Raw genomic sequence first — 25,708 nt, 5'->3', positions numbered from 1 at the left:
TATGGCAGGTGCTCACCTCGAACTGAGCCACAGCTATAAAGCAGCATTGCACTTGATAACTACTTAAAGTGTCACAATCAGTTGGTAGGACGGTGATGCCAGCAGAGCGGGTTCAATTCCCACACCGGCTGAGGTTACTCTGAAGGACTCTCCTTTTCAACATCTCCCATCGCCTGAGGCATGGTAATCCTCAGATTAAACCACCGGCCAGTCGTCTCTTTAATGCAAGACTACGCTGACTTCACTCTCTACCACTGAACTGAAGAAAGGGAAAACGAGCACGGATCTTGCACAATGTCTGGGCCATTTGGAGCCTGCACCACCCACAGTGTCAGAAGCGGCGACTATTAATTTTCCTTTTGTGTAAATTGCATTGAATCGTGCGTGAAATAAATTGATACTGAATAGAGAGGTGCCTACAATAAGTGTCGTCAGTCCGTATATATTCCCTGGCAAAGTGCCACCCACCATGTTGAGGTTGTCCAGCTCCCTCCATCAGTCTCCTCCCTCACCGCTACCCCTGGCTGTTACGGTCTCGCCCACTGCCCGCCCTCACCATCGCCCCCTGCTGTGGAGGTCTACTTGTACTGCCCAACTCCCTCGCTCGCTATCTTCCCTCACCATCGCCCCCTGCTGTGGAGGTCCAAGTGGACAGACGAGGTTACTCCATCCTTCACCCTCACCCCAACCAATACACCACATCATCGCCTCCTGCTGCGGAGATCCAGTTGGACTGTCTGTCTCCTTGGCTCAGTGCAAAACACACCTTCTGATAAACTGCGCAGTAAACTTATTTTCAAATGTATCAGAAACTTAGGTTTGATTGAGTAAGATGTCCGAGTTAATTTACGTCTGAAGCTTACGTTCTATTTCATGAGAAGAATGCTAATATGTAAGATAAACCTACATTTGTGGATACGCTTTGGTTCATTGCAGTAATACATTTTCTTTTCAATTGTTTAATAAATTCCAATTTTACGATAAGAACCTATGTCAATTTGTATAACAAACATATGTGACACTATATGCATCCAATGTGTACCCACTAGCTAACAATGTCAGAGATAGTTAAAAACTGCCAATGCTGGAGTCAGAGATAACACAGTGTGGAGCTGGAGGAACACAGCAGGTCAGACAGCATCAGAGGAGCAAGAAAGCTGACGTTCCAGGCCGGGACCGTTCTTCAGAAAGCCTTCCCTGCTCCTGTGATGCTGCCTGATCTGCTGTGTTCCTCCAGCTCCACACTGTGTTCCCTCGAGCTAAAAAAATGTGATTTCTTGCTGCTTCATGTGGAAAACTGCAGTTTTGTGTACTGCCTCGTCTGACTGCTGCGGAGAGAGGGAGGGAGAGAGAGAGGGAGAGGCGGCTCCGGTTTAGATGTTGTCTACTTGTTTCTCCAGAGCATCCTCCAACTCCATAAACGATGACTGCTTTGTTTCGTATCTGCGGAAGATCTGTTTAAGCTGTGGGAGCTGGGGACAAACTGAACGAACTGTGATTTCGGAAGAGAGGGGAAATTGAGTGACCGAACTGGAGGTATTTCATGGTGAGTCCGGAAACCATGAATCTTCTCCACTGCGTAGAGCTCCAGAAGTGAGAAATATCGTGTTCACTTTGTGTGTGTCTGTGTGTGAGAGAGAGTGCGAGAGTTAGACACTCGCACCGACACAGGGACTTGCGCCCAGTGGGAGAGAGGGATTGGGAAAGTTCATCGAGAGATGTGAAATGGTGAGTATGATCCCTTTACCCCTCATGTCCGTCTCCCTTCAACTGGATCTGTTCCTTTCTGTCCTTCACTGACCCGTCTCCAATTATCTGTCTTTCTGCTTATGACATGTTTTGCGTCTCGTACTTTCTCGCTATCCATCTATTTACTTTTAAAATTTGAGGAAAAAAATCGACAAATATGCTGGGAATCAGAAACAAAAACTAAAATTGCTGGAGAAACTCGGCAGCTCAGGCAGCATCTTTGGAGAGAATACAAGAGTTATAATGTTTCAGGTCCAGTGACCATTCTTCTGAAGCTGGTGTGTAAGCACTGGGATAAGGCCACAGGCAGAAAATGCTCAGGACGTAAAATATTCTTAAGGTTGCAGGGTCCCCAAGTAGAAAACTAGAAGCGGTTTTTTCCACGTTATGTTGAGCTTGGCTGGAGCACTGAGGCAAGACCCCGAGCCAGAAATATTGGCAGGGATGGAGCAAAGTGTGGCGCTGAAATGGTAGGTAACCAGAAGCTCAGGGTCATTTTAATGGACAGAATGCAGGGATGTTCCTGATCCCAATGTCCTCATCCCAAACCCACACACCAGGCCTTGTCATCACATGGGCTCCTACCACATCAACCCAACTTCAGGCACTGACAGCCCCCATTAGCAGCTATTAATTCTCCCAGGCTGACCTTCACTCGCTCCTTTGTCTGCCCGAATGTTTGTTTTCTCTCTTTCCGGGCTCCCTCTCCACCGATCGTTTACTCTTTCTCCCTCCAACCTTCTCCAGTATGTTTATATTTCAACCTTTTCCTCACTACCCTCAGTTCTGAAGAAGGGTCACTGGTCCCAAAATGTTTAATTCTGATTTCTCTCCACAAAAGCTGTTGAGTTTTTTTCCAGCAATTTCTGGAGTTTTATTTAAATTGACTTTTCATTCATTCATAAGATGTGAGCATCACCAGCTCAGCCAGGCCTTACTACCCATCCTTAATTACCTTGAGGGCAGTTAAGGGTCAGCCACATTGCTGTGGGCCTGCAGTCACATGTAGGCCAAACCAGGTAAGGATAGCAGATTTCCTTCCCTGAAAGATATTAATGAACCAGATGGGATTTTCTGACAATGATCGTCATTAGGCTCTTACTTCCAGGTTTTCTTTTAATGGAAGTCAAACCCTGCTGTCTGCCATGGCAGGATTTGAACGCAAGTCATTATCTGCTTCTCTGGATTATTTGGTGAATGATAATGCCACGAGGATGTCACCTGTCCTGGGAATGAGCTGGGAGGCAATGTCCAACTTTGGCTGCCAATCAGGCACATTCAATGACTTAACCATTGCTCACTGTACTCGGTGATTAAATCATTCACTCCTCTTCCTGAAAGAAGACATTGAGAACCATAGGAAATGAGTGAAGTGATCATGAAGGACATGATTAGGAAGAAATAAAGCCCAACAAGAGAAATGTGGTGCTGTGCTAAGCTGTCTGTCTCGTCATTCTGTGATCCATCGTGGTTGCAGTCACCAAAACGGGTTGAACCATGACCCATCGACCCTACTTCTCATCAAGAAGCAACGGTCACACCCAGAAATCAGAAGCTAATCATTTTTGTGAATGCATCTCATGTTCATGTTGAACGCATTGAATTTGACCGTAGCTATTTTAAGGAATGCAGTGGTGTAAAGGTAATGTTGCTGAGCTGGTAATCTAGAACATCCAAGTTAATGGTCTGGAGATGTGGATTGAAATCTCACCGTAGTAGATGATAAAATGTGAACAAATCTGGAATAAAAATGTCCTTTTAACGATGAACATTCTCAATTGTTGCAAGAACCCATTGGGTTCACTATTATCTTCAGGGAAGGGAATCTGCTGTCCTTACTCGTTTTCTGTCGAGAGCTGATTCCTGAGACACACACAACGTGGTTGACTCTCAACTGACCTCTGAAACGGCCTTGCAAGATATACTAACCCTTTCTCAAGGCCAACGAGGAACGGACACTAAATTCTCATGCACACCTAGAAAACAAACAAAAATGTTTGTTTTGCTGAATACAAGTGACTAGTTGGCTCTTGTAACTTCAAAACTAACATTATTTATGGACTGAGGGAGAATAAGTAGTGCAGATGCTGGAGGATCTGAGAAATTTAAAATGGAAATGAGGAGAAATTTCTTCAGCCAGAGAGTGTTGGGCCTGTGGAATTCATTGCCATGGAGCGCAGTGGAGGCCGGGATGTTAAATGTCTTCAAGGCAGAGATCGATAAATTCTTGACCTCACAAGGAATCAAGGGCTACGGGGAGAGTGCAGGGATTATGGTCTTATAACAAGGTGTAGAGCTCGATGAACACAGCAGGCCAAGTAGCTTCAGAGGAGCAGGGAGGTTGACATTGCGGGCCTGGTCTCTTCTTCAGAAAATGAAGGGCCTAGGCCCAAAACATCAGCCTTCCTATGATGCTGTTTAACCTGCTGTGTTCATCCACCTCTACACCTTGTTATCTCTATTATTTATGGATTATTGTTTCTTGCAAAGAAAAACATTTATTGCCCATTCCTAATTGCCCAAAGGGGCAGTTGGGATGAAAGTACATTGTTATGGATCTGGAGTCACATCTTGGCTGGACCGGACAAAGTCTTTCCCTTAAAGGAGCTGTATTTGGCAGTACTTATTTGATGGGCTGAAGGGCCTCTTCCATCCTGTATGATTGGATAAGAAGCTCTGCAGTCTCCTGACTGTGTATGGGGGAGAGAATGTGCAGTTCAGGAGAAGCCGCAGGTATGGAATGATTGGCAGGGAGCGACAGAAAGCACACAATCAGACCCCATCTTCAGAAGACACATTGGAAACAGCAACTGATTCGATTCCCATCAAGCATCATACTCCTGTTGTGGAGACGCGAGCAGTGTATTTTGTCGGATCCTTTCTGTCCCCTGTGGAAAGTTAACAAAAGAACGGCGTATTGCCATAATAACACAGAACGCATGTTAAAATGTTAGCTTGTGGGCATTCTGCAAACATTGTGAAAACATCTTCTGAATGCAGCCAAGGTTTTGATACATTAGCATTGAACTGTACACATGGAGCGAGAAGTATATCCCATAGTTATATCATAAAACAGGGACCGACTTGAAATGAAAGACAAATAAACATGTAGCAAATGAGCAAATCCAGTGTAGACCAGGTTACTTTGGGGAAAGAGTCACATGGATACCCATGAGCCCCTCAGTCCATTAGATATTGTAGCAGAATTAAATCATTCAGATCATCGATTCTGATCTGCCTTTCAAACACAGCAGGTTAGGGTTAAGAAACCATTCTCCTGTCTGCTCCTCATAGCCCTCGATCCCCTGATCAATTGAGAACCTCTCTATCTCCATCTTAAAGGCACTCAGTGATTTGGCCTCCACAGCCCTCTGCACCAATAAGTTCCCCAGATTCACTGCTCCCCATCCCAACTGACAAAATTGCTCCTCATCTCAGTTCTAAAGTATTATCCCTTCCCTTCACTTTCAGGCCTGTAGTAACTGAAAATATACCTGCAAGTAGATGGGTAAATGGACAGTCGGAAGGAAGGTAAGAAGTAGGGTGTTTGATAAAGATAGCAGCCTGGTGAAAAATCATTGACCACTGGAGCCAACCCTATACATAAACTGCATGAACCTGAGGACATGCTCTGCAAACTGCTTTATTTCAAAACTTCAGCATGCATGGGCTCCGTTATTTATTTAAGTGACAAAAAAGGACCATGTCAGATAAGAGACAATCTAAACCATTTCTCCTTGACATTGTGTGGGTATTACCCAGTGCTGATTGTCCCATTATTCAAAGTATACCATGATACCAAAGTATTCAAAGGAGTACCATTAACTGGAACCTGAACTGAAACAGCCAATCACTTTAGCTCCTCTCGTGTACAATTTGGTCCCTTTACTTGAGAAAGGATGTGAATGGCGAATGGACCAATATTTGGCTACCAGAGTTTAACCTGGATAAGTGTAAGGTTATTCATTTTGGTTGAAATTTTTTTAAAAGAGTGACATTCCCTCAACAGAGAGAATCTTCAAGAGTGTTTTGGTGCAGAGGGTTCTGGGTGTCCGTGCGCATGTATCACAGAAAATGTGTTGGTGGGATGTGGGTGTCAGTGACTGGCAAGCATTTATTGCCCATCCCCAATTGCTGTTGAGCTGATTGGCTGGCTAAGCCACTTCAGAGGGTAATTGAGTGTCAACTTGCTTTGCATTTAGAGTCACGTGTAGACCAGACGAGGACAGCAGATTTCCTTCCCTGAAGACCATGAGTGAATTAGCTGGATTTTTCCACAGACAATTAGCAATGCTTTCAATTCGTATTTCCAGATTTCCTTTTGAATTCAAATTCCAACATTTGCTGCAGTCATGTTTGAACTGGATTCCCTCGAACATGAGCTGAGTTTCTGAATTAATAACCCGGGTGATAATACCACGAGGCCATCACCTCCTGGTGCACATTAGTTAGTATTTTAATATTAATTGGGCCGTAGAATTGTCTTGGAGAGAGAAACTATATGGTTCTGGTTCCACTTGCTACTCATCATGGGTGAGTTGCTGAAATGTGTAACATATTTTCCTCTATCCTGTTGAGGATTTCTTTCATTTGTCCTGACAAAACATTTGGGCTCTACAGTCTATTGTGCAACAATATTCAACCATGTGATGATATTCTGATGAGCTCATCATTGAAGGGAATGCAAACAAACATTGAATTGAGGGATGAAGAAATGAGAAATTGAAGGTTTGCAAGGATTTATCTCACTGAAAACAACTGAGTAGAAAACAGATTGAAGGAGAAAATATATCAGACTCTGTAAAGTTTAGATCAGCTCCAATGGCAGCTCTGACACGTAAAAATTCCATTCGGGAAAAAGAAGGATTCTTACTTGATGTTGTAAAGTTGGTCAGGCCACTTTTCAATAACTAAATATAATTCTGGTTGTCCTGCTTTTGGAAGAATGTTATTAAATTGGAGAGGGTGCGGAGAAGATTTACAAAGATGTTACGGGGACTGGAGGGTTCGAATTATAAGGAGAAACTAGAAAGTCTGGGACTTCTTTGCCTAGAGCATATGAGGTTGAAGTGTGGCTGTTATAGAGGTTTGTAAAATCATGATGGGCATAGATAAGGAGAATAGCCAAGGTCTTTAACTCTAGGATAGATGCGTTCAAAACCAGAGGGCATAGGTGTAAGGTTAAGGGGAAAGCTTTAAAAGGGACCTGAGGAGCAACTTTTTCACACAGATGTTGGTTTGTATGTGGAATGTACTGCCAGAGAAAATGGTAGATGTAGGTGTATTTGCCAAAATTAGAAGCTGTTTGGGCAGGCCATAGTCTGTGGATCATGGGGCTGTTGTCTCTCCAGGGAGAGATAGAGAGAGAGGGGGGACTGGGTTGTATTTTCATCTGAGGGTCACCACGCCTCAGGCAAGGGATGAGGTGTAGATGGAGAATCATTCACAGGAACCTCAGCCAGTGTGGAAGTTGAACCCATGCTGTTGGTATCATTCTGCATTAGCAAACTAGCCACCCAGCGATCTGTCCGCCAAAGTAATGGGGAATGCACCAAGGCAAAAAAAATACAGAAGCGAGTGTAAGGGAACATTGAAGATTCAAAACCAAAGAAGTAATGGCAATTTTACCTGGCAGTGGCAAGCTGCTTCTGAAATATTCGACAATGATGCCAACCATCACAATGAGCACGAAGAGACTGAGGCAGAGATGCACCAAATTCACTGCAGTGTGATCTCAGTCTGTGCAAGGAGAAGAACCCAGTTTAGATCATTGTGTGTTCAGGAGCTCGAGGGGCTGAGGGAAATAATCGAGAAGCAGAGGGGCATTGAACTCCTCACTGTAGAGACGGGCAACATTAGAATGGTTACAATGAGTGCCAACGAGTTCGGATCGGGAAGGAAGTATTGGAATGTAACCATCTTTTCCACAAAATCGAGGAAAGGGAAGCTTAGGATTTGCCAGAATTTGTTGATGGAGGGGATTTCGAGAACCCAGAACATTTACAATACAGAAGACGCCTTTCAGCCAATTGAAGCTGTACCACCAAAAATAGGCTACTTACCTATGTTAGCCCCACTTTCCCACAGTAGGCCCATATCCTTAAATATTATGAAACTGCAAGTACTTATCCGAGTAATTTTTAAAGATAGTCAGGTTATCTGTCTCCCAGGCAATGCATTTCAGAGCTCCACACCCTCTGGTTGATAAAGAGATCCTTAAATCCCCTCTAAGCCTCCTGCCTTTCACTTAAATATGATGCCCCCTTTGTTACTGACCCTTTAACTAAGGGGAATAGCAGCTTCTTATACCCCCCATAATCTTCCACATCTCCGTCAGATTCCTCCTTCTGTGCTTGAAAGAAAACAAACTGAGCTTATTTGGCCTCTTCTCATCGCTGAAATGCTCCATCACAGGCAGCATCCTGGTGAACCTCCTCTGCACCCCTTCCAGTGCAATCACATCCTACATATGGTGTGGAGACTGCACTTGCACACAGTGACAGTTGAGGCTGGGATTTTTTCCCCTGGAGTGGAGGAGGTTGAGGGTGACCTTATTGAGGTACATAATCTCATGAGGGGCACAGGGAAGGTGAATGGGCAAAGTCATCCCCAAGATAGGGGAGTCCAAAACCAGAGGGAGAGGTTTAAGGTGAGAGGGGAACGATTGAAGAGGGGCTCGAGGAGCAACTTTTTCACGCAGAGCCTGGTGTGTATTTGGAATGAGGTGCAAGTGGGAGTGGTAGAAACAGGTAGAATTACAACATTTAAAAGGCTGTTGGGCAGATAGATGGATTGGAAAGGTTTAGAAGGATATGGGTGAAATGCAGGAAAATGGAACTCGGTCAGATGGAAGAAACCATCAAAGGTGAGGGACGGGTAAGGAAGGGGCTACATTGACAGCATTGATGGACACCGTGAGCTCCTTCTCTGAGGACACACGGGCATGAACATAACTATACAAGAGGGACATTGGGTCTGGTTTATTTTTCTTTTTCTGGGGATATGGGCCAAACTCTAGCAAATGGGACTAGATTTATTTCGGATATCTGGTCAGCATGGACAAGTGTTTCCATGCTGTATATGTCTCTCGCTGTGATTAAGTACTACCACATTCAAGTGAATAACTTGGCCATCACAAAACCACCTTTTCTTTTAATGCTCTTTTTTAACTACCAACCACGGCCAGAACTTAGTTTCCTTTTTAATTCTATTTTAGCGCAGACATGCGATCACAAACAAATGAGTCATTTGCCCAGCAGCACAATCACTGCGACTATGTTTTTTTTGCTTCATTCCCCCTAAACTGTAATAAATCACCCATGTTGCTAATTTGATACTGACATGACTATGAACATCATCAAAAGTGAGGGGGTTGTAGGGAAAGGGGATAAACCAAAATGCACTTGGACGGTGGAATAAAATATTACATCCCCACGGAGCCCACATTGCTCCAAAGGCATTGTGCGCACTTGTCCACCACAAAGGCTCCCTCTACGATGACACCCAGGCATGAAGACCCCATTTCAATGAGCGTGAGCAGAACAAAGCTGCAGATATGCTTGCGTCATTCACTGGAGCGCCTAAACTGAAAAATTGTATCTTGCTGCTCTGAACACACTAAACTAAAAATAAACAGGACATAAACAGTTCATGCCATGCAGATTTCACAAACTAATCTAATCTAATCTGAACTAGTCCTATTTACCTGCATCTAGCCCACATCTCTCTAAATCTTTCCTGTCCATGTATCTGTCCACATGTCTTTTAAATGATTTAATTATGCCCGTCCCTACCACTTCCTCCGGCAACTCATTCCATACATCCACCACTCACTGTGTGAAAATGTTGTTCCTCAGGTTCCTTTTAAATCTTTCCCCTCTCACCGTAGCCTATGCGCTTTAGTTTTGGATTCCCCCACCCTGGGGAAAAGACCTTGGTTCTTCATCTTCTACACGCTACTCATGGTCTTATAAACCTCTCAGGTCACCCTTCAGTCTCTAATACTCCAGGGAAATAAATCTCAGTCTATCCAGCCTCTCCTTATCAATCAAACTCTCCATTCTTCGCAACATCCTTGTACGTTTTTTTCTGCACCTACTCTGGTTTAACAATATCCTTCTGAGAGCTGGATGACCAGAATTGTATGCAGTATTCCAAAAGTGGCCTCACCAATATCCTGTACAGCCACAGCATGGCCTCTTTACTCCAATCCTCAATGCTCTGACTGACAAAGGCACGTGTTCCACATGCTTTCTTTGCCGTCCTGTCTCCCTGTGATGCCACTTCAAGGGACTATGTACCTATACCCCTAGATATCTCTGTTCAACAACACTCCTCAGGACCTCATTGAACTCATATTTTCAAATAATACTAATATATCATGGAACTTCATCACATCTTTCTGCTCCCTTCTCCAAATTAACTGATAAAATGTCATTGATATAGAAATCTACAGCATCTGAAAACACCCTTCAGCCCATGCCAGCCGGTGCATTTCAAAAGCCATTCTAATCCCATTTTGTTGACACTTGGATCATTTCCCTGGCATCGCAACTGCACATCTAAACATTTCTCCCCCACCCTTAGAGGCAGTAAGTTCTAGATTCCCCACCATCCTCTGGTAAATCCTTGTAAATCACCCTGTGCACCTTCTCCCAGTGCCATCATATCCCTCCTAACCAGTGACGTCACCCTTTTCAATCAGTTCCCTTTCTTGATAATTATAAGGCACAGCAGCGCAAGTAAAAGAATGATCACAGCAGCACAAGCCAGTCCAACGTACAGATAGAATCCCATCTGGGCACCTATGCAATGCAAAAGACAGAGTCACATTGTACAGCACAGAAACATCAGCATGTCCCGCTGAGAGTAATAAGCATCTTGAAGCATCAGATGGTCCTTTAATGACACATATTGACTGAATCAATAAATGGCCATTTAAAAGCCTTGCCGTGTTTATGTTGCTGATATTTGGCATGTTCCATAACGCTCACCACTTATTCCTGCAGTGGGAGGTACAACAGGATGCTGCCTTGGGAGGCTGGAGGGTTTCAGGGATGGAGAGAGATAAAATGATGTTTGGTGTGGTTAGGGCAGAGAGGAAGAAATGTGTCCTGTTGGAGGGACATATGACGGGTGAGGTGGCTTCGAGGAGATGCGAGGATTTTTATTAACATCCAGAGCATGGTGGGGAATGTGGAACTCACTGCCTGGAAGTGTGGGAGAGGCAGAAACCCTCAGCACATTGAAGAAGGATTGAGATGTGCATTTGTGATGCCAAGGCAGACAAGACTATGGGTTAGCCAATGGGTTTAGAAAATAATGAGGAGGTTGCTTTTGATGGGCAGATCAGCCTGTTTCTGTGCTGCAGTTTTCTTTTGATATGTAATTTTACAACACCCACTCCCATCCATTATTTCCCAAAAGCATCCCCTGATAATGTCCACTGTTTGATATTTTAATTATTTCTGCTCCTTGAGTGGATAATCTTATAGTGGTTTCCCCTGCTGTGACAAATTCAAAAAATATGCATCTTTCCAACCAACTCAAGTGCAAACTGAGCAATGTTGGCTGCACATCAGGGGCCTGAATGGTCAAATGGTCATATTTGTCAATGCACAGACAGCTCTGTGTCAAAGCCCAGGCATTATATCCTGTTGAGCAATGGCAGTGTTATCTGTCATTGTCTGTGAATCAAGATGAAGCCGGCTAAATCAGGAACAGGTAGATGCCTGCCAGGAGAAGAGGCTTATTTGAACAAATTGGAACAAGTTAAATCATCAGCATGAGACAAGTTCAAAACTGGAAGCACCATTAGTCGTTGAACTGACTTTTACCCAATTTAATATTTACAAAAACAAACTAACAGTACCTATTACCTATATGTATTTGTGAAAACGAGGAAGACTATGAGATATAAGAACATGTAATTACCTTTCAATTTATGATCCCACTTTCCTTTCTCCTTGACTGAAACAGATTGGCTGGATCGGGAAAGGACAGGGCGTCCATTAACGTTTGTCTCATATCGACAAGTATAGTTTCCTCCAGAAACATGTTCATAGACATTGATGGCAAAGGCTGCAGCACCTTCAAGACCAGTCACATGACGTTGCTGTCGAAAATCTTCCCTCTGACTGTTGTACAAGTAGAATATTCCTCCGTCGGGGCGAATCTCACCTTTGCAGGAAATCACGACATCGCCCATGGCTGAACTGGCACCGCTACCTGAGAGTGTGATCGTCGGTTGGGAGAGGTGATCTGTCACATCATTTTAAAGTACAGACTTTAAAGAAAACACTTGGAAGGAGAAAGGTGCAGAAGAAAACAATTGCAAAGTCCAAACAGACCCCTTAACAGCAAGAAAGCTCAAATCAACCACATAACATATTTCTGAAGAAGTGTCTAGGCCCGAAACATCAGCCTCCCAGCCCTTCTGATGCTGCTTGGCCTGCTGTGTTCATCCAGCTCTACACCTTGTTATCTCAGATTCTCCAGCTTCTGCAGTTCCCACTATCTCTTCTATAAATGTATGCAAGTCCCTGACTGAAAACAGAGGAGAGGTCATAAGAAACAGTAAGGTCTTGACTAAGTGACCCCTACTCCATTACCAGTGGAGACAATCGATGAGAAGATGGGTTTGATCTTAGAAGGAATGAAACCGAACCTCCAAATGCAGGATGCTGAATAGGGACAAACAGTCACACTACCCATGCATTGCTGTCCCACTGCCATTGGCTGAGACGGGTTAGATAAGTGAAGCACATAGCATTGATGACCAGCTCCCACAATCAGGTAAATTCACAGCAACAGGAGGGGAGGAAGAGGGAAAGAGATTCAGAGAGGTGATCCACATAATCTCCCTGGGGGATGGCAGGAGATCAGGAATTCCCCTCCATCAGCCGCAGGGAAGATCAAATACTGTTGGTCTCAAAGAATACCAGGGAATCCACCAAAGACCACAGGATCACTGGGATGTGGGTCTGTGCAGGCTGCAGACCTCATTCTATAGAACGGCTCCAGGATGGGGCAAGTGCAGAATGTGGCAGGTGGGAGACATGGCTCACGTCTCCGCTGGCTACATCTGCGGGAAGTGCACCCAACTACAGCTCCTTGAAAACCGTGTTAGGGAAATGGAGCTGGAGCTGGATGAACTACGGATCATTCAGGAGGCAGAGGGAGAAATTGAGAGGAGTTACCGGGAGTTGGTCACTCCTAAGGCTCAGGACAAGGATAGATGGGTTACAGTTAGGGGGAGGAAAGGGGACAGACAGACAGTGCAGAGATCCCCTGTGGGCATTCCCCTCAGCAATAAGTATACCGTTTTGGATACTGCTGGGGGGGGAATGACCTACCAGAGGAAGAGAAAAGTACTCGTGGCAGGGGACTCGATAGTTAGGGGCATCGGCAGGAGATTTTGTGGTCAGGATCGGGATTCCCGAAAGGTATGTTGTCTCCCTGGTGCCAGGGTCCGGGACGTCTCCGATCAGGTGTATAAGGTTCTAAAAGGGGAGGGCGAACAGCCAGAAATCGTGTTATATATTGGCACTAATGATATAGCCAGAAATAGGATTGAGGATATAAAAAGTGATTTCAGGGAGTTAGGATGGAAGCTGGAAAGCAGGACGAACAGAGTAGTGTTCTCTGGTTTACTACCGGTGCCGCGAGATAGCGAGGCGAGGAACAGGGAGCGGGCGCAGCTGAACACGTGGCTACGCAGCTGGTGTAGGAGGGAGGGCTTCAGATATGTAGATAATTGGGATGCCTTCTGGGGAAGGTGGGACATGTACAAGAAGGACAGGTTGCATCTGAACTGGAAGGGGACCAATGTCCTGGGTGGAAGGTTTGCTCGAGTAGTTCGAGAGGGTTTAAACTAGTATGGCAGGGGGGTGGGAACCTGAGCTGTATACTGGAGGTGAGAGTTGATGCAGGTGAGGCAGTAGCAAGAGGTAGACCAGCTAGTGGGAAGGATTCTCCTGGGAAGGAACCAAGGGATCAGTTAAAGTGTGTTTGCTTTAACGCAAGGAGTATCAGGAATAAAAGTGATGAACTCAGAGCATGGATCAGTACCTGGTGCTATGATGTTGTGGCCATAACAGAATCATGGGTTTCTCAGGGGCAGGAATGGTTGCTGGATGTTCCAGGGTTTAGAGCATTTAAAAAGAATAGGGAGGGGGGGAAAAAGAGGAGGGGGTGTAGCACTACTAATCAGGGAGGGTATCACAGCGACAGAAGCTTCCATTGTCGAGCAAGATCTGCCTACTGAGTCAGTGTGGGTGGAAATTAGGAACAGCAAGGAAGTAGTCACCTCGTTAGGGGTTTACTACAGGCCCCCCAATAGCAGCAGGGAGATTGAAGAAAGCATAGGTCGGCAGATTTTGGAAAAGTGTGGACGTAGTAGGGTTGTTGTAATGGGTGACTTTAACTTTCCCAATATTGATTGGAACCTCCTTCGAGCAGAAGATTTGAATGGAGCTTTTTTTGTAGAGTGTGTTCAGGAGGGTTTCCTAACTCAGTACGTTGACAGGCCGACGAGGGGAGTGCCATTCTAGACTTGGTGCTCGGAAACGAGCCGGGGCAGGTATCAGATCTTGTGTTGGGAGAACATTTTGGTGATAGTGACCATAACTGCCTCACATTCTACATAGCTATGGAGAAGGAGAGGATTAGGCAAAATGGGAGGATATTTAATTGGGGAAGAGAAAACTATGATGCGATTAGACATGAGTTAGTAAGCATGGACTGGGAGCAATTGTTCCATGGTAAAGGCACTATAGACATGTGGAGACTGTTTAAGGAACAGTTGTTGCGAGTGATGAGTAAATATGTCCCTCTGAGACAGGCAAGAAGGGGTAAGATAAAGGAACCTTGGATGACGAGAGCAGTGGAGCTTCTCGTCAAAAGGAACAAGGTAGCTTACATAAGGTGGAGGAAGCTAGGGTCAAGCTCAACTCTAGAGGATTACAGGCAGGTGAGTAAGGAGCTCAAAAATGGTCTGAGGAGAGCCAGGAGGGGGCACGAGAAAGGCTTGGCAGAACGGATTAGGGAGAACACAAAGGCATTTTACACTTACGTGAGGAATAAGAGAATGGTCAAAGAAAGAGTAGGGCCGATCAGGGATAGCATAGGGAACTTGTGTGTGGAGTCTGAGGAGGTAGGGGAAGCCCTAAATGAGTTTTTTGCTTCTGTCTTTACGAAAGAAACGAACTTTGTAGTGAATGAAAACTTTGAAAAGCAGGTGTGCACGCTGGAATGGATAGAGATAGAGGAAGCTGATGTGCTGAAAATTTTGTCCAACATTAAGATTGACAAGTCGCCAGGCCTGGACCAGATTTGTCCTCAGCTGCTTTGGGAAACGAGAAATGCAATTGCTTTGCCATTTGCGAAGATCTTTGCATCTTCGCTCTCCACTGGAGTTGTACCTGAGTACTGGAGGGAGGCAAATGTAATTCCTCCCTTCAAGAAAGGAAATAGGGAAATCCCCGGCAATTACAGACCAGTAAGTCTCATGTCTGTCGTCTGCAAGGTGTTAAAAAGGATTCTGAGGGATAGGATTTATGACCATCTGGAAGACCATGGCTTGATTAAATACAGTCAACACGGCTTTGTGAGGGGCAGGTCATGCCTCACACACCTTATCGAGTCCTTTGAGGATGTGACTAGAAAAGTTGATGAGGGTCGAGCTGTGGATGTGGTGTATATGGACTTCAGCAAGGCATTTGATAAGGTTCCCCATGGTAGGATCATTCAGAAGGTCAGGAGGAATGGGATACAGGGGATACTTAGCTGTCTGGATACAGAATTGGCTGAAGACAGAAGACAGCGAGTAGCAGTAGAAGGAAAATATTCTGCCTACAAGTCAATGGTGAGTGGTGTTCCACAGGGCTCTGTCCTTGGGCCTCTACTGTTTGTAATTAATATTAATGACTTGGATGAGAGGATTGAAGGATGGGTCAGCAAGTTTGCAGACGGCACGAAGGTTGGAGGTGTCGTTGACAGTATAGAGGGCTGTTGTAGGCTGCAGCGGGACATTGACAGGATGCAGAGATGGGCTGAGAGGTGGCAGATGGAGTTCAACTGGATAAATGCGAGGTGATGCATTTTGGAAGGTCAAATTTGAAAGCTGAGTACAGGATTAAGGATAGGATTCTTGGCAGTGTGGAGGAATAGAGGGATCTATAGATACATAGATCCCTTAAAATGGCCACCCAAGTGGACAGGGTTGTTAAGAAAGCATATGGTGTTTTGGCTTTCATTAGCAGGGGGATTGAGTTTAAGAGTCGTGAGATCTTGTTGCAGCTCTATAAAACTTTGGTTAGACCGCACTTGGAATACTGCGTCCAGTTCTGGTCGCCCTATTATAGGAAAGATGTGGATGCTTTGGAGAGGGTTCAGAGGAGGTTTACCAGGATGCTGCCTGGACTGGAAGGCTTATCTTATGAAGAGAGGTTGACTGAGCTCGGACTTTTTTCATTGGAGAAGCGGAGGAGGAGAGGGGACCTAATTGAGGTATACAAGATAATGAGAGGCATAGATAGAGTTGATAGCCAGAGACTATTTCCCAGAGCAGAAAAGGCTAACACGACGGGTCATAGTTTTAAGCTGGTTGGAGGAAAGTATAGAGGGGATGTCAGAGGCAGGTTCTTTACACAGAGAGTTGTGAGAGCATGGAATGCGTTGCCAGCAGCAGTTGTGGAAGCAAGGTCATTGGGGTCATTTAAGAGACTGCTGGACATGTATATGGTCACAGAAATTTGAGGGTGCATACATGAGTATCAATGGTTGGCACAGCATTGTGGGCTGAAGGGCCTGTTCTGTGCTGTACTGTTCTATGTTCTATGTTCTATCTGCCCTGTGGGTTACATATGTCGTTGCTTTGTCTGACTAACTATGGAAATTGCTGCTTCTCAACAAACTTTCAGAAAGTTGCTACAAATGGCGCACTGCCTGTACTCGGTGATTGTGGTCATGTACCTGTGTAAAATGAACATTGGTCACTTTGCAAAATGCCAAAATGGACCTTACTGAGAATGACGTTGGCGCCCATCGATTCAGTGCTTTCTGAACTGTTGCAAACTGATTATTCCAAACAGGTAGGAGCCGGTTTAATGACATACCTCCGACATGTATCAGAATGGGCTCAGTCCATCCTGATCTTCTCCATGTTCCATTCTCCGTCACAAATAAACATTCACAGCTGTAACTTGCTTCACCTCTCCTTAAGGGTTTTAATTGTAAAGATGTTTCACATTGTCCTTCAGGAACAGCTGTGTCACTAAATTCAGAATTGTAGCAGGAGTGCGTCCTTGTGGCTGGACATTGACAGCTACACCTCACTAATGTTGTCTCTCCTTCCAGAAATTCCCCATATGATGGATTTAAAGACACAACCGGCTTTGGCAAGTCATCTGAGGGATACAATTAAAGCATTTTATCCACTGAATATCTTCAATCAAAATGCATGAACCTATTACGATAAGCTGACTTCACGTACTTTACTGCACAAAGATCACATGCTGCTGTAAATGATCATGCTTGACAGCATTATATTCTTAAAATGAATCTCACTGGTTGAAATTATATCAAAGGCGCATAGAGTCAAACAGCATGGAAACAGGCCCTTTGGTGCAACCAGTCCATGCCACACATAATCCCAAACTACACTGGTGCCATCGGCCTGCTCCTGGCCCATTTCCCTCCAAACATTTCCTACTCATGCACTTATCCAAATGTCTTTTAAACACTGTAATTGTACCCACTTCCACTGCTCCCTCTGGAAGTTCATTCCACACGCAAACCATGGGGATACTTGCCTTCAGCGGCCAAGGCACAGATTGAATAAAGAGGTGATGCTGGAAATATATAAAACATCAGATAGGTCACACAGCACGTGTACTGTCTACAGTCCTGGAAAGCACACACTAGGAGGGATGTGATAGCACTGGGAGAGGATGCAGAGGGAGATTTACCAGGATATTGCCTTGGTGGCTGGTGAGTTTTAGTAATGGAGAGAAATTGGACCGACTGGGTTTGTTTCCTATTGAGCAGACGAAAGCGAAAGAGGGGACATGAATTGAATTGCACCGGAATTACTTTATTGTCACATGCACTCAAATGAGAACAGTGAAAAGTTTATAATTTGCCCTCTTAAGTATATGGCGCTTGGGTACACATCCCTCAGTATAAGTTCAAAGGAAAAAAAAAGCTGGAAAAATAAAAGAAATATAAAGTCCAGCATTCCATATTTTAGGAATCAATTAGAAATGAGAGAAATAAAAAAGTTCAGAGCAATGTTCTATCCAACCTAGTCAACGATGGCACCAAAACTCCATTCCACAAAGGAGTAAACTCCAGACCACATCAGGCTTCACGTTGAGGCCCTTGAAACCAGGAGACTGCTCTGGAATCACCTCAAGGCCAGAAGCCCACACTGAGGACAAGGGACTATCACACGAGGCCAAAAGTCCAACCTGCCAGGCCAGGAGACTGCCACACTGGGTCCGCACTGAGGCCAGAAGATCACAACAAAGAAACAAGCAAGAGAAAAAGCAGCACAAAAGGGAGAATAAAAAGGAGAACAGAAAAAGAAACAGACAGAAAGGACAAGCTCCAGCTGTTGCATCCTACTCCAACATCACCCTGGTGCTTGATTGCATTGTATTAAATGAGGAGGGGGCATTGATAGTACAGACAGGTTGAAGCTTTTCCCCTTTAACTGAGGGATCAATGACGGGGGGCAAGGGGCATAGATTGAAGGGAAGGGCCAGGATATTGGGAGGGGATGTGAGGAAGAACATTTTCACACAGAGGTTGCTGGGGAATCTGGAACTGCCTGCAAGTGTGGGAGAGGCAGAAACCCTCATCACATTGAAGAAGCAATTAGAAGCGCTCTTGCAATGCCAAAGCTATGGACCAAGTGGGATGGGAGAACACTGAGGTGGCTGTTGTTGACTGGTGCGGACTCAATGGACCAAACGTCCCTTTCTGTCCTGTAGATCTCTATGACTGAATGAATGTCATGTTTTTTTCTTAAGCTTTCTCAAAGCTGTAAATGTTTTATGAAGTTTGAAGCAATGACACCTGATAATGTAACTATGGCCATTTAGACCATTGTAATTCTCACATTATCAGTTCTGTATACTGTCGGGAAATATAATCAGCAAATCTGTGGCACTTCTTAACAGGCAGAAGAAAAAAATAGACGTGAGAAGATTAACTTTCAAAATGATGTATGTAAGCTGTCCACAAATCTCAGCAGTGGTTTTGTTCAAGCTGTTTCTGTTCAATTGATCTGATAATCAGGTGAAAAAGGATTAACAAAGTAAAGTTAATGTTAATGAAGTTAATTGTATTTTACATTCTCATACTCACATACATCCTGTGTCTTGACCAGAACATGGAGATAAACTAGTGGGAAATGATAAAGGAATTACTGAATGTTAATATTTTCCCCTTTACTAATCTGGAGATAGACAGATATGCAAATTTCTGTGGCGACACACTTGGACGGTAGGGGCATGAGTTCGGAGTGTAATATTTGTGCAAGATCATGGAACGCAGTCTATATTGGTGTAATACTTGTTAAAGTTGTGTTTAAGCAGGCATTCCTTCAGAGAGCTTTGGCAACATGTTGATTGAATGCCTTGCACACTCATACCAGATGTCTTCACGTTTTGAAGACAAGTGCTGATAATGAAATATCAATGTTGGTGTAAAGGTGTTTGTGGTTATCTCATCCCCACTCTCCCTGAACATTCTGCATTAATAAGGAATAGACAAAAAGAAAGGGACCTGGGCTGGGTCATAAAATAACAAAAAACATCAATAGATTAGCATGAGGAACTGTAGCTGAAGCAAAAAAATGTTGAGTCATTTTTGTTTCAGTGAGGAAACAGCATTGGAAACACTTAGTGTGAATTATTTATACAGCAACAAAATTCATATCCTTCTGACCCCTTCATGTGTACATATATATGTATCCATCCAGATGCCTTTTAAATGATGAAATTATACCCATCTCCACAAACTCCTGTGGTAGCTTATTCCATATGCAGCATCCTCTGTGTTAAAAAGTTACCCCTCAAATCGTTCCTCTCTCACCTGAAACCTACACTCTGTAATTCTGAACTACCCTATCGTTGGAAAAAGATCATGGTGATTCCCTCTATCTGTGCCCCTCATGATTCTATCAACCTCTATAACCCTTCAGCTTCTGACTCTCCGGGGAAAAATAAGCCCCAATCTATTCAGCCTCATCCTATAATCCAAAGCCTCCAGTCCCATCAACTTCCTTGTAAATCTTTTCTGTGACCTCTGAAGTTGAGTAACATTTTGCCTCTGGAAGTGCAAACAAAATTAAACAGAGTATTGTAATAGTGGCCTCACCAAGGTCCTCTAAAGCAAAGACATGACATCCCAACTCCTATACGGAATGTTCTGACCAATAAATGCAAGTGTGTCAAACACCTTCTTCACCATCTTCCCTATCTATGACTTCACTTTCAAGCACCATGCACCTGTACCCTAGGTCTCCTCTCTGGAATACACCCAGGGACTGTTTTTCTGTAATAAAGTAATAATGAGCAATACACTGCATTTGGAGACTCAATTATCAAGTCACTGTTAATGTGGTGGAGGATGAATGGCAGGTGTGTATACAAGATGTTTTCCTGGACTATCACATTGAGGCACCAATCTGGGATCGGATGAGGATGGATTTAATATTTTGCAACAAGAAAGGGTTCATTAATACTTGTTTTCAGATTAGCCCATGGGAAATAGTGAGCGTAACATCATAGAATTTAGGAAATACTGACCATAATGTCTCAATTTTAGTTTAAGTTTGAATGTGACATTGTTCAGCTTTGAGACGAACAAAGGAAAATATGAAAATAAAAGAAGAGGTCATCTGGAGCAAAGTTTGAAAATACACAAAAATAGTCAACAGGAAATAGATGAGAGGCAATTCTATAATGGCAATTCTATAAATAAATAATTCAGGCTCCAAAACAAGAACATAAATTGCTGGAAATGCTCAAGTCAGCAGCATCTGTGAAGAAAAGAAAGTCAGAACTGAATAAGGATCACAGGACCCGGAACGTTAAGTCTGGTGTTTCCCCGATTTACAGCATTCACAGGTCTTTCAGTTTTTACTTCAGGTTCCACAACAGTTGTACATTCTTTTAATGTATAAACATCCAATGGGATCAGTGGATCTAATGAAGGCTCACTAAAGATATATAACATTTTGTGAGGTGAAATCAAGCAGATTAAGGGGCTGCCAGAAACATAATTGGCACATTGTTGGCTATTCTTTCCTAACTGCAGATTCTGAAGTTGGTCATGCTGACTTGGAGGTGTCCAATATAACCTCTCGGATAGTGAGGAAAATGGGATAATGGAGATCTTTGTTAGCTTGCTGACCACAATAGAGAACGTGTTAGAATCTGTTCAAGAGAATCTGGTACATGAGCAGGAATCGAAAATTGGATATATGGGACAGAGCCAACAAGGCAGCATTAAAAGGCAATCATGCCTGGTAAAATTGTTGGAGCATTTTGATGACATTAGTTACAGCATCAGTAAAGGAGAAAAAGAGAATTGATGTTTTTTTTAAGTTATTTGTTTGATATGGGCATCGCAGGATGGCCAGTATTTCTTGCCCACCCCTCGTTGCCCTTGTGAAGGTGGTGGGAGGCTGCCTTCTTGAACTGTTGCCATCCAACTGCTGTGGGTTGACCCACAGTGCCATTACAGAGGGAATTCCAGGATTTTGACTCAGCAAAAGTGAAGGAAGGCGATACCTTTCCAAGCCAGGGTGGTAAGTGGCTTTGAGGGGATCTTGAAGGTGGTGGCATTCCCATCTGTCTGCTGCCCTCGTCCTTCTCAATGGAAGTGGTTATGGATTTGGAAGGTGCTGTTAGAGGATCTTTGGTGAATTTCTGTAGTGCATCTTGCAGACGGTACACACTGCTGTTACTGACTGTCGGTGGCAGAGGGAGTGGATGCTTGTGGATGTAGTGCCAATCAAGCGGGCTGCTTTGTGCTAGTTATTGTCAAGCTTCTTGACTGTTGTTAGGATGGCTCTCATCCCGTCACAGGGGTAGTATTCCATGACATTTCTGACTTGTGTCTTGTGCATGGTGGACAGGCTTTAAGGAGTCAGGAGGTGAGTTAGTCACTGCAGTAGTCTTAGCTCTGACCAGCCCTTGCAGCAACTGCGTTCCCGTGCTAAGTCCAGCTGAGTTTCTGCTCAATGATAACCCCCAGGATGTTGATGTTGGAGGTTCAGTGATGGTAACAACATTGAATGTCAAGGGGTGGTGAATAGATTGTCTCTTATTGGTGATGGTCATAGCCTGACATTGTGAGGCATGAATGTCACTTACCACTTGTCAGCCCAGGCCTGGATATTGACAAGATTTTGTTGCATTTGAACACGGACTGCTTCAGTTTCTGTGGAGTGACAATTGGTACTGAACATTGGCAAATATCACCACTTCTGACCTTATGAGGTGGGAAAGGTCATCGGTGAGGCAGCTGAAGATGGTTGGGCTGAGGACACTATGCTAAGGCACTCTGGCAGAGATGTCCTGGAGCAGAGATAATTGACCTCCAACAACCACAACCATCTTCCTGTGTGTCACGTATGACTCCAGCCACTGGAGACTTTGCCCCTGATCCCCACTGGTTCCTTTGCCAGGGCTCCTTGATGCCCAGTCTAATGCAGCCTTAATGTCAACAGCTGTCATTCTCACCTCACCTCTGGGATTCAGCTCTTTAGCCCATGTTTGAACCAAGGCTGTAATGAGGTCAGGAGCTGAGTGGCCCTGGTGGAACCGGAACTGGGCGTCACTGAGCAGGATGTTCCTGAGACGGTGCTGCTCCATAGCACTGTTGATGACACCTTCCATCACTCTCCTGATGATTTAGAGTAGACGGATGGGGCAATAACTGGCCGGGTTGCATTTGTCCTGCTTTGTGTGTTCAGGACATCACTTGGGAAATTTTCCACATTGTCGGGTAGATACCACTGCTGTAACTGTACCAGAACAGCTCGGCTATGGGACTGGCAAGTTCTGCAGCACAAGTCTGCAGTACAATTGCCGGAATGTTGTCAGGGCCCGTAGGCTTTGCAGGATCCAGTATCTCCAAAGGTTCTCGTTATCACATGGAGAGAATCGAATTGGCTGAAGTCTGGAATTTGTGATGCTGGGAACCACTGGTGGAGGCTGAGATGGATTATCCACTTGCCAATTCTAGCTGAAGATTACTGTGAATGCTTCAGCCTCATCTTTTACATGGATGTGCTGGGCTCTCCCATCATTGAGGATAGGGATATTTGTGGAGCCTTCTCCTCCAGTGAGTTGTTTAATTGCCCACCATCATTCATGACTGGATGTGGCAGGCCTGCAGAGCTGAGATCTGATCTGTGGGTTGTGGGATCGCTTAGCTCTGTCTCTCACTTGCTGCTTTTGCTGTTTCATGTGCAGTATTCCTGTTTGGTGGCTTCACCAAGTTCATACCGCATCTTCAGATGTGCCTGGTACTGCTCCTGGCATGCCCTCCTGCACACTCAGTTGAACCAGGGTTGATCCCATGACTTGATGGTAATGGTTGACTGGGGGATATGCTGGGCCATGAGATGACAGATTATGCTGGAGTACAATCCTGCTGCTGTTGATGGCTCACAGTGCCTCATAGATGCCCAGTCACAAGTCACTAGATCTGTGCAAAGTCTGTCCCATTTAGCACGGTGATAGTGCCACACAACACAATGGAATGTGCTGGTGGGGCTGTGTCTCCACAACTGCGATGGTCACCCTTACCGATACTGTCATGGACAGATGCAACTGCAGCTGGCAGGTTGGTAAGGATGAGACCGAGTATGCTTTTCCCTCTTTTTGTTCCCTCACCACCTGCCACAGATCCAGCCTGGCAGCGATGTCCTTTGGGCACTGACCAGCTCGATCTGCAATACTGCTGCCGAGCCACTCTTGGTGGTAGGTATTGAAATCCCCCACTCAGAGTGCATTTTGTGTCTTTGCCATCTTCAGTGTTCCCTCCAAGTGGTGTTCAACATGGAGTACCGATTCATTAGCTGAAGGAGGATGGTATACGGTCATCATCAGGAGCTTTCCTTGCCCATATTTAATCTGAAACCATAAGATGTCATGGGGTCTGTAGTCAGTGTTGAGCTCTCCCTGAGCAACACCCTCCCTACTGTATGTCACTGTGTGGCCACCTCTGCTGGGCCTTTCCTTTCAGTGAGACAGGACATATCCAGGGATGGTGATGGTGGTGTCTGGGACATTGTCTGTCAGGCATGATTCTTTAGGTGTGATTATGTCAGGTTGTTACTTGACTAGTCTGTGAGGCAGATCTCCCAATTTTGGCACTAGCCCCTAGTTGGCAGTGAGGAGGACATTACAGGGTCAGCAGAGCTGTTACTGCTGTTGTCTTCTCCAGCGCCGAGGTGAATGCTGGGTGATCCGTCTGGTTTCATTTCATTGAGACTCTGTCGCGATTGGTACAACTGAAAGTCTTGTTAGGCCATTTCAGAGGGCAACTGAAACGTAACTACATTGCTGTAGGTATGGAGTCACATGTAGGCCAGACCAGGTGAGGATGGCAGATTTCTTTCCCTGAAGAGGATCAGTGAACCAGATGTGTTTTTGCAAGAATCAACAATGATTTCATGGTCATCAATAGATTCCTAATTCCAGGCTTTTTAAAAAAATTTAATCAAATTCCACCACCTGCCCTGCTGTGATTCGAACCCTTGTCCCGAGGTGATGAGCTGGGTTTCTGGTTTAATAGTCCAGCCCTGATACCACCCGACCATCACCTACCCTATTAGAAGGCTTTTCACCAAATCCCACACAGGATTCCAACAAATTTAATTGCACCAGAAAAGATTGGATGTGTTGAATAATATGATAACAAATTACTCAGCCTGTGGGACAGGGTGGATTGAACTGGAAGATTTTGAAATTGCTCCATACAGAGAAAGCAGAGATAAGAAAAGAATATATCATGATCAGGAGGCAAGCTCTCCTCACGTGATGTTACAACCATGAAGCATCAGGAGACTAGAGATCATTGAAGATGTCAGCACAGGAAGGGATAAACACGAAGTTTTCATTTTCAAAATACTGGGCTACAATAATTGAAGGTATTGACTAAATTAAAATGTGGTAGTGAGCTAAACTCTTTTGATGCACTTCCACAATTGACCAGTTCCTGAATTATGCAAAGTAACTTCTTACTTAGAGCCATTGTTTAGGAGTTAAAAGCACAAACTGAGAGGACCTACTACTCACCAATTGCAAGAAGGATTGGAGAAGCAAACATTTTCCAACAAAACTTTCAGCCGATTTTTCGATGTTGAGGTCCGTGAGTTGGTTTCTTTTCCTATTTGACTTTCCGATTGATTGGAAGACAACAGTCAGTCTTGAGCAATGTGAAACAAGAACTGAGACGGCAACACAAGTTGTCATGCGGTTTCCCAATGCATTTTCTGGCAAAAAGTTATTGCTAACATCAAAAAACAGGCAACTTTGTTGAGCAGGCAGCACAGAAACAGTGCGTGGAAGTGAGAGCCTTAAGGCCCTTCAAGCCGGTTTACACACTGTGGCTAAATCTAGCTCAGTTGGCTGGACTGTTAACTTGTCCTGCAGAGTCACACTAACCAGTTCAATTCCCACAGCCAGCTGAGGTTACTGCAAAGTTCTCACCTTCTCCCCCTCACCCCTCACTTGAGGCATGCTGACCTTCAGATTAAACTCACCACAAGTCATTTCTCTCCCTGACAAAAAGAGTGGCACTGTGGCAAGTTTACCATTACCGAGGGGTTAGTAGTCATGACAGATCTCATGGCTACCTGGTTGCATTGAAGAAATTCTGACTGTACATGCAAATGGAATGTTTAATGTGCATGCGGTGTATTTGAAATCACTTT

At 44.6% G+C, this 25,708-nt stretch overlaps 1 protein-coding gene, 1 long non-coding RNA gene and 1 pseudogene across 3 annotated transcripts; 2 read left to right on the top strand and 1 right to left on the bottom strand.

Moving 5' to 3' along the window:
• LOC132206968 (histone H2AX-like) overlaps positions 1-25,708 on the top strand; it is a 234,717-nt pseudogene that overhangs the window by 75,835 nt on the left and 133,174 nt on the right.
• LOC132207081 (uncharacterized) lies at positions 1,116-19,089 on the top strand. Its single transcript, XR_009443316.1, has 2 exons — positions 1,116-1,728; positions 17,107-19,089. It is a non-coding gene; the product is annotated as an uncharacterized LOC132207081 (long non-coding RNA).
• On the bottom strand, positions 4,259-25,186 carry LOC132206970 (uncharacterized). 2 transcript variants are annotated; one of them, XM_059642111.1, is made up of 6 exons: positions 25,071-25,186; positions 19,120-19,155; positions 16,866-17,156; positions 11,683-12,009; positions 7,378-7,488; positions 4,259-4,637 (listed from the first exon to the last, which is right to left on the bottom strand). In XM_059642111.1, the coding sequence occupies exons 1-5, from the start codon at positions 25,099-25,101 to the stop codon at positions 7,484-7,486; spliced, it is 690 nt and encodes a 229-aa protein (XP_059498094.1). In that variant the 5' UTR covers positions 25,102-25,186; the 3' UTR covers positions 4,259-4,637; positions 7,378-7,483. The 2 variants fall into 2 exon arrangements, with proteins under 2 accessions (XP_059498094.1, XP_059498095.1); XM_059642112.1 differs by lacking the exon at positions 19,120-19,155 and having other exon boundaries at positions 25,071-25,170.

Source organism: Stegostoma tigrinum, chromosome 44 (assembly GCF_030684315.1).
Source record: "Stegostoma tigrinum isolate sSteTig4 chromosome 44, sSteTig4.hap1, whole genome shotgun sequence".
Lineage (NCBI taxonomy): Eukaryota > Metazoa > Chordata > Chondrichthyes > Orectolobiformes > Stegostomatidae > Stegostoma > Stegostoma tigrinum.
Note: the sequence above shows the minus strand (reverse complement) of the source record. Positions and strands in the feature narration are given on the sequence as shown.

What these genes read in the sequence shown, in the direction of transcription:
- LOC132206970 (XM_059642111.1), bottom strand. Translation starts at nt 25,101, where the DNA reads ATGTTTGCTTCTCCAATCCTTCTTGCAATTG. An exon ending in TCCAATCCTTCTTGCAATTG is followed by an intron (nt 19,156 to 25,070) that starts GTGAGTAGTAGG and finishes ATTTCCCACTAG; the next exon opens with TTTATCTCCATGTTCTGGTC. An exon ending in GGTCAAGACACAGGATGTAT is followed by an intron (nt 17,157 to 19,119) that starts GTGAGTATGAGA and finishes TGTATCCCTCAG; the next exon opens with ATGACTTGCCAAAGCCGGTT.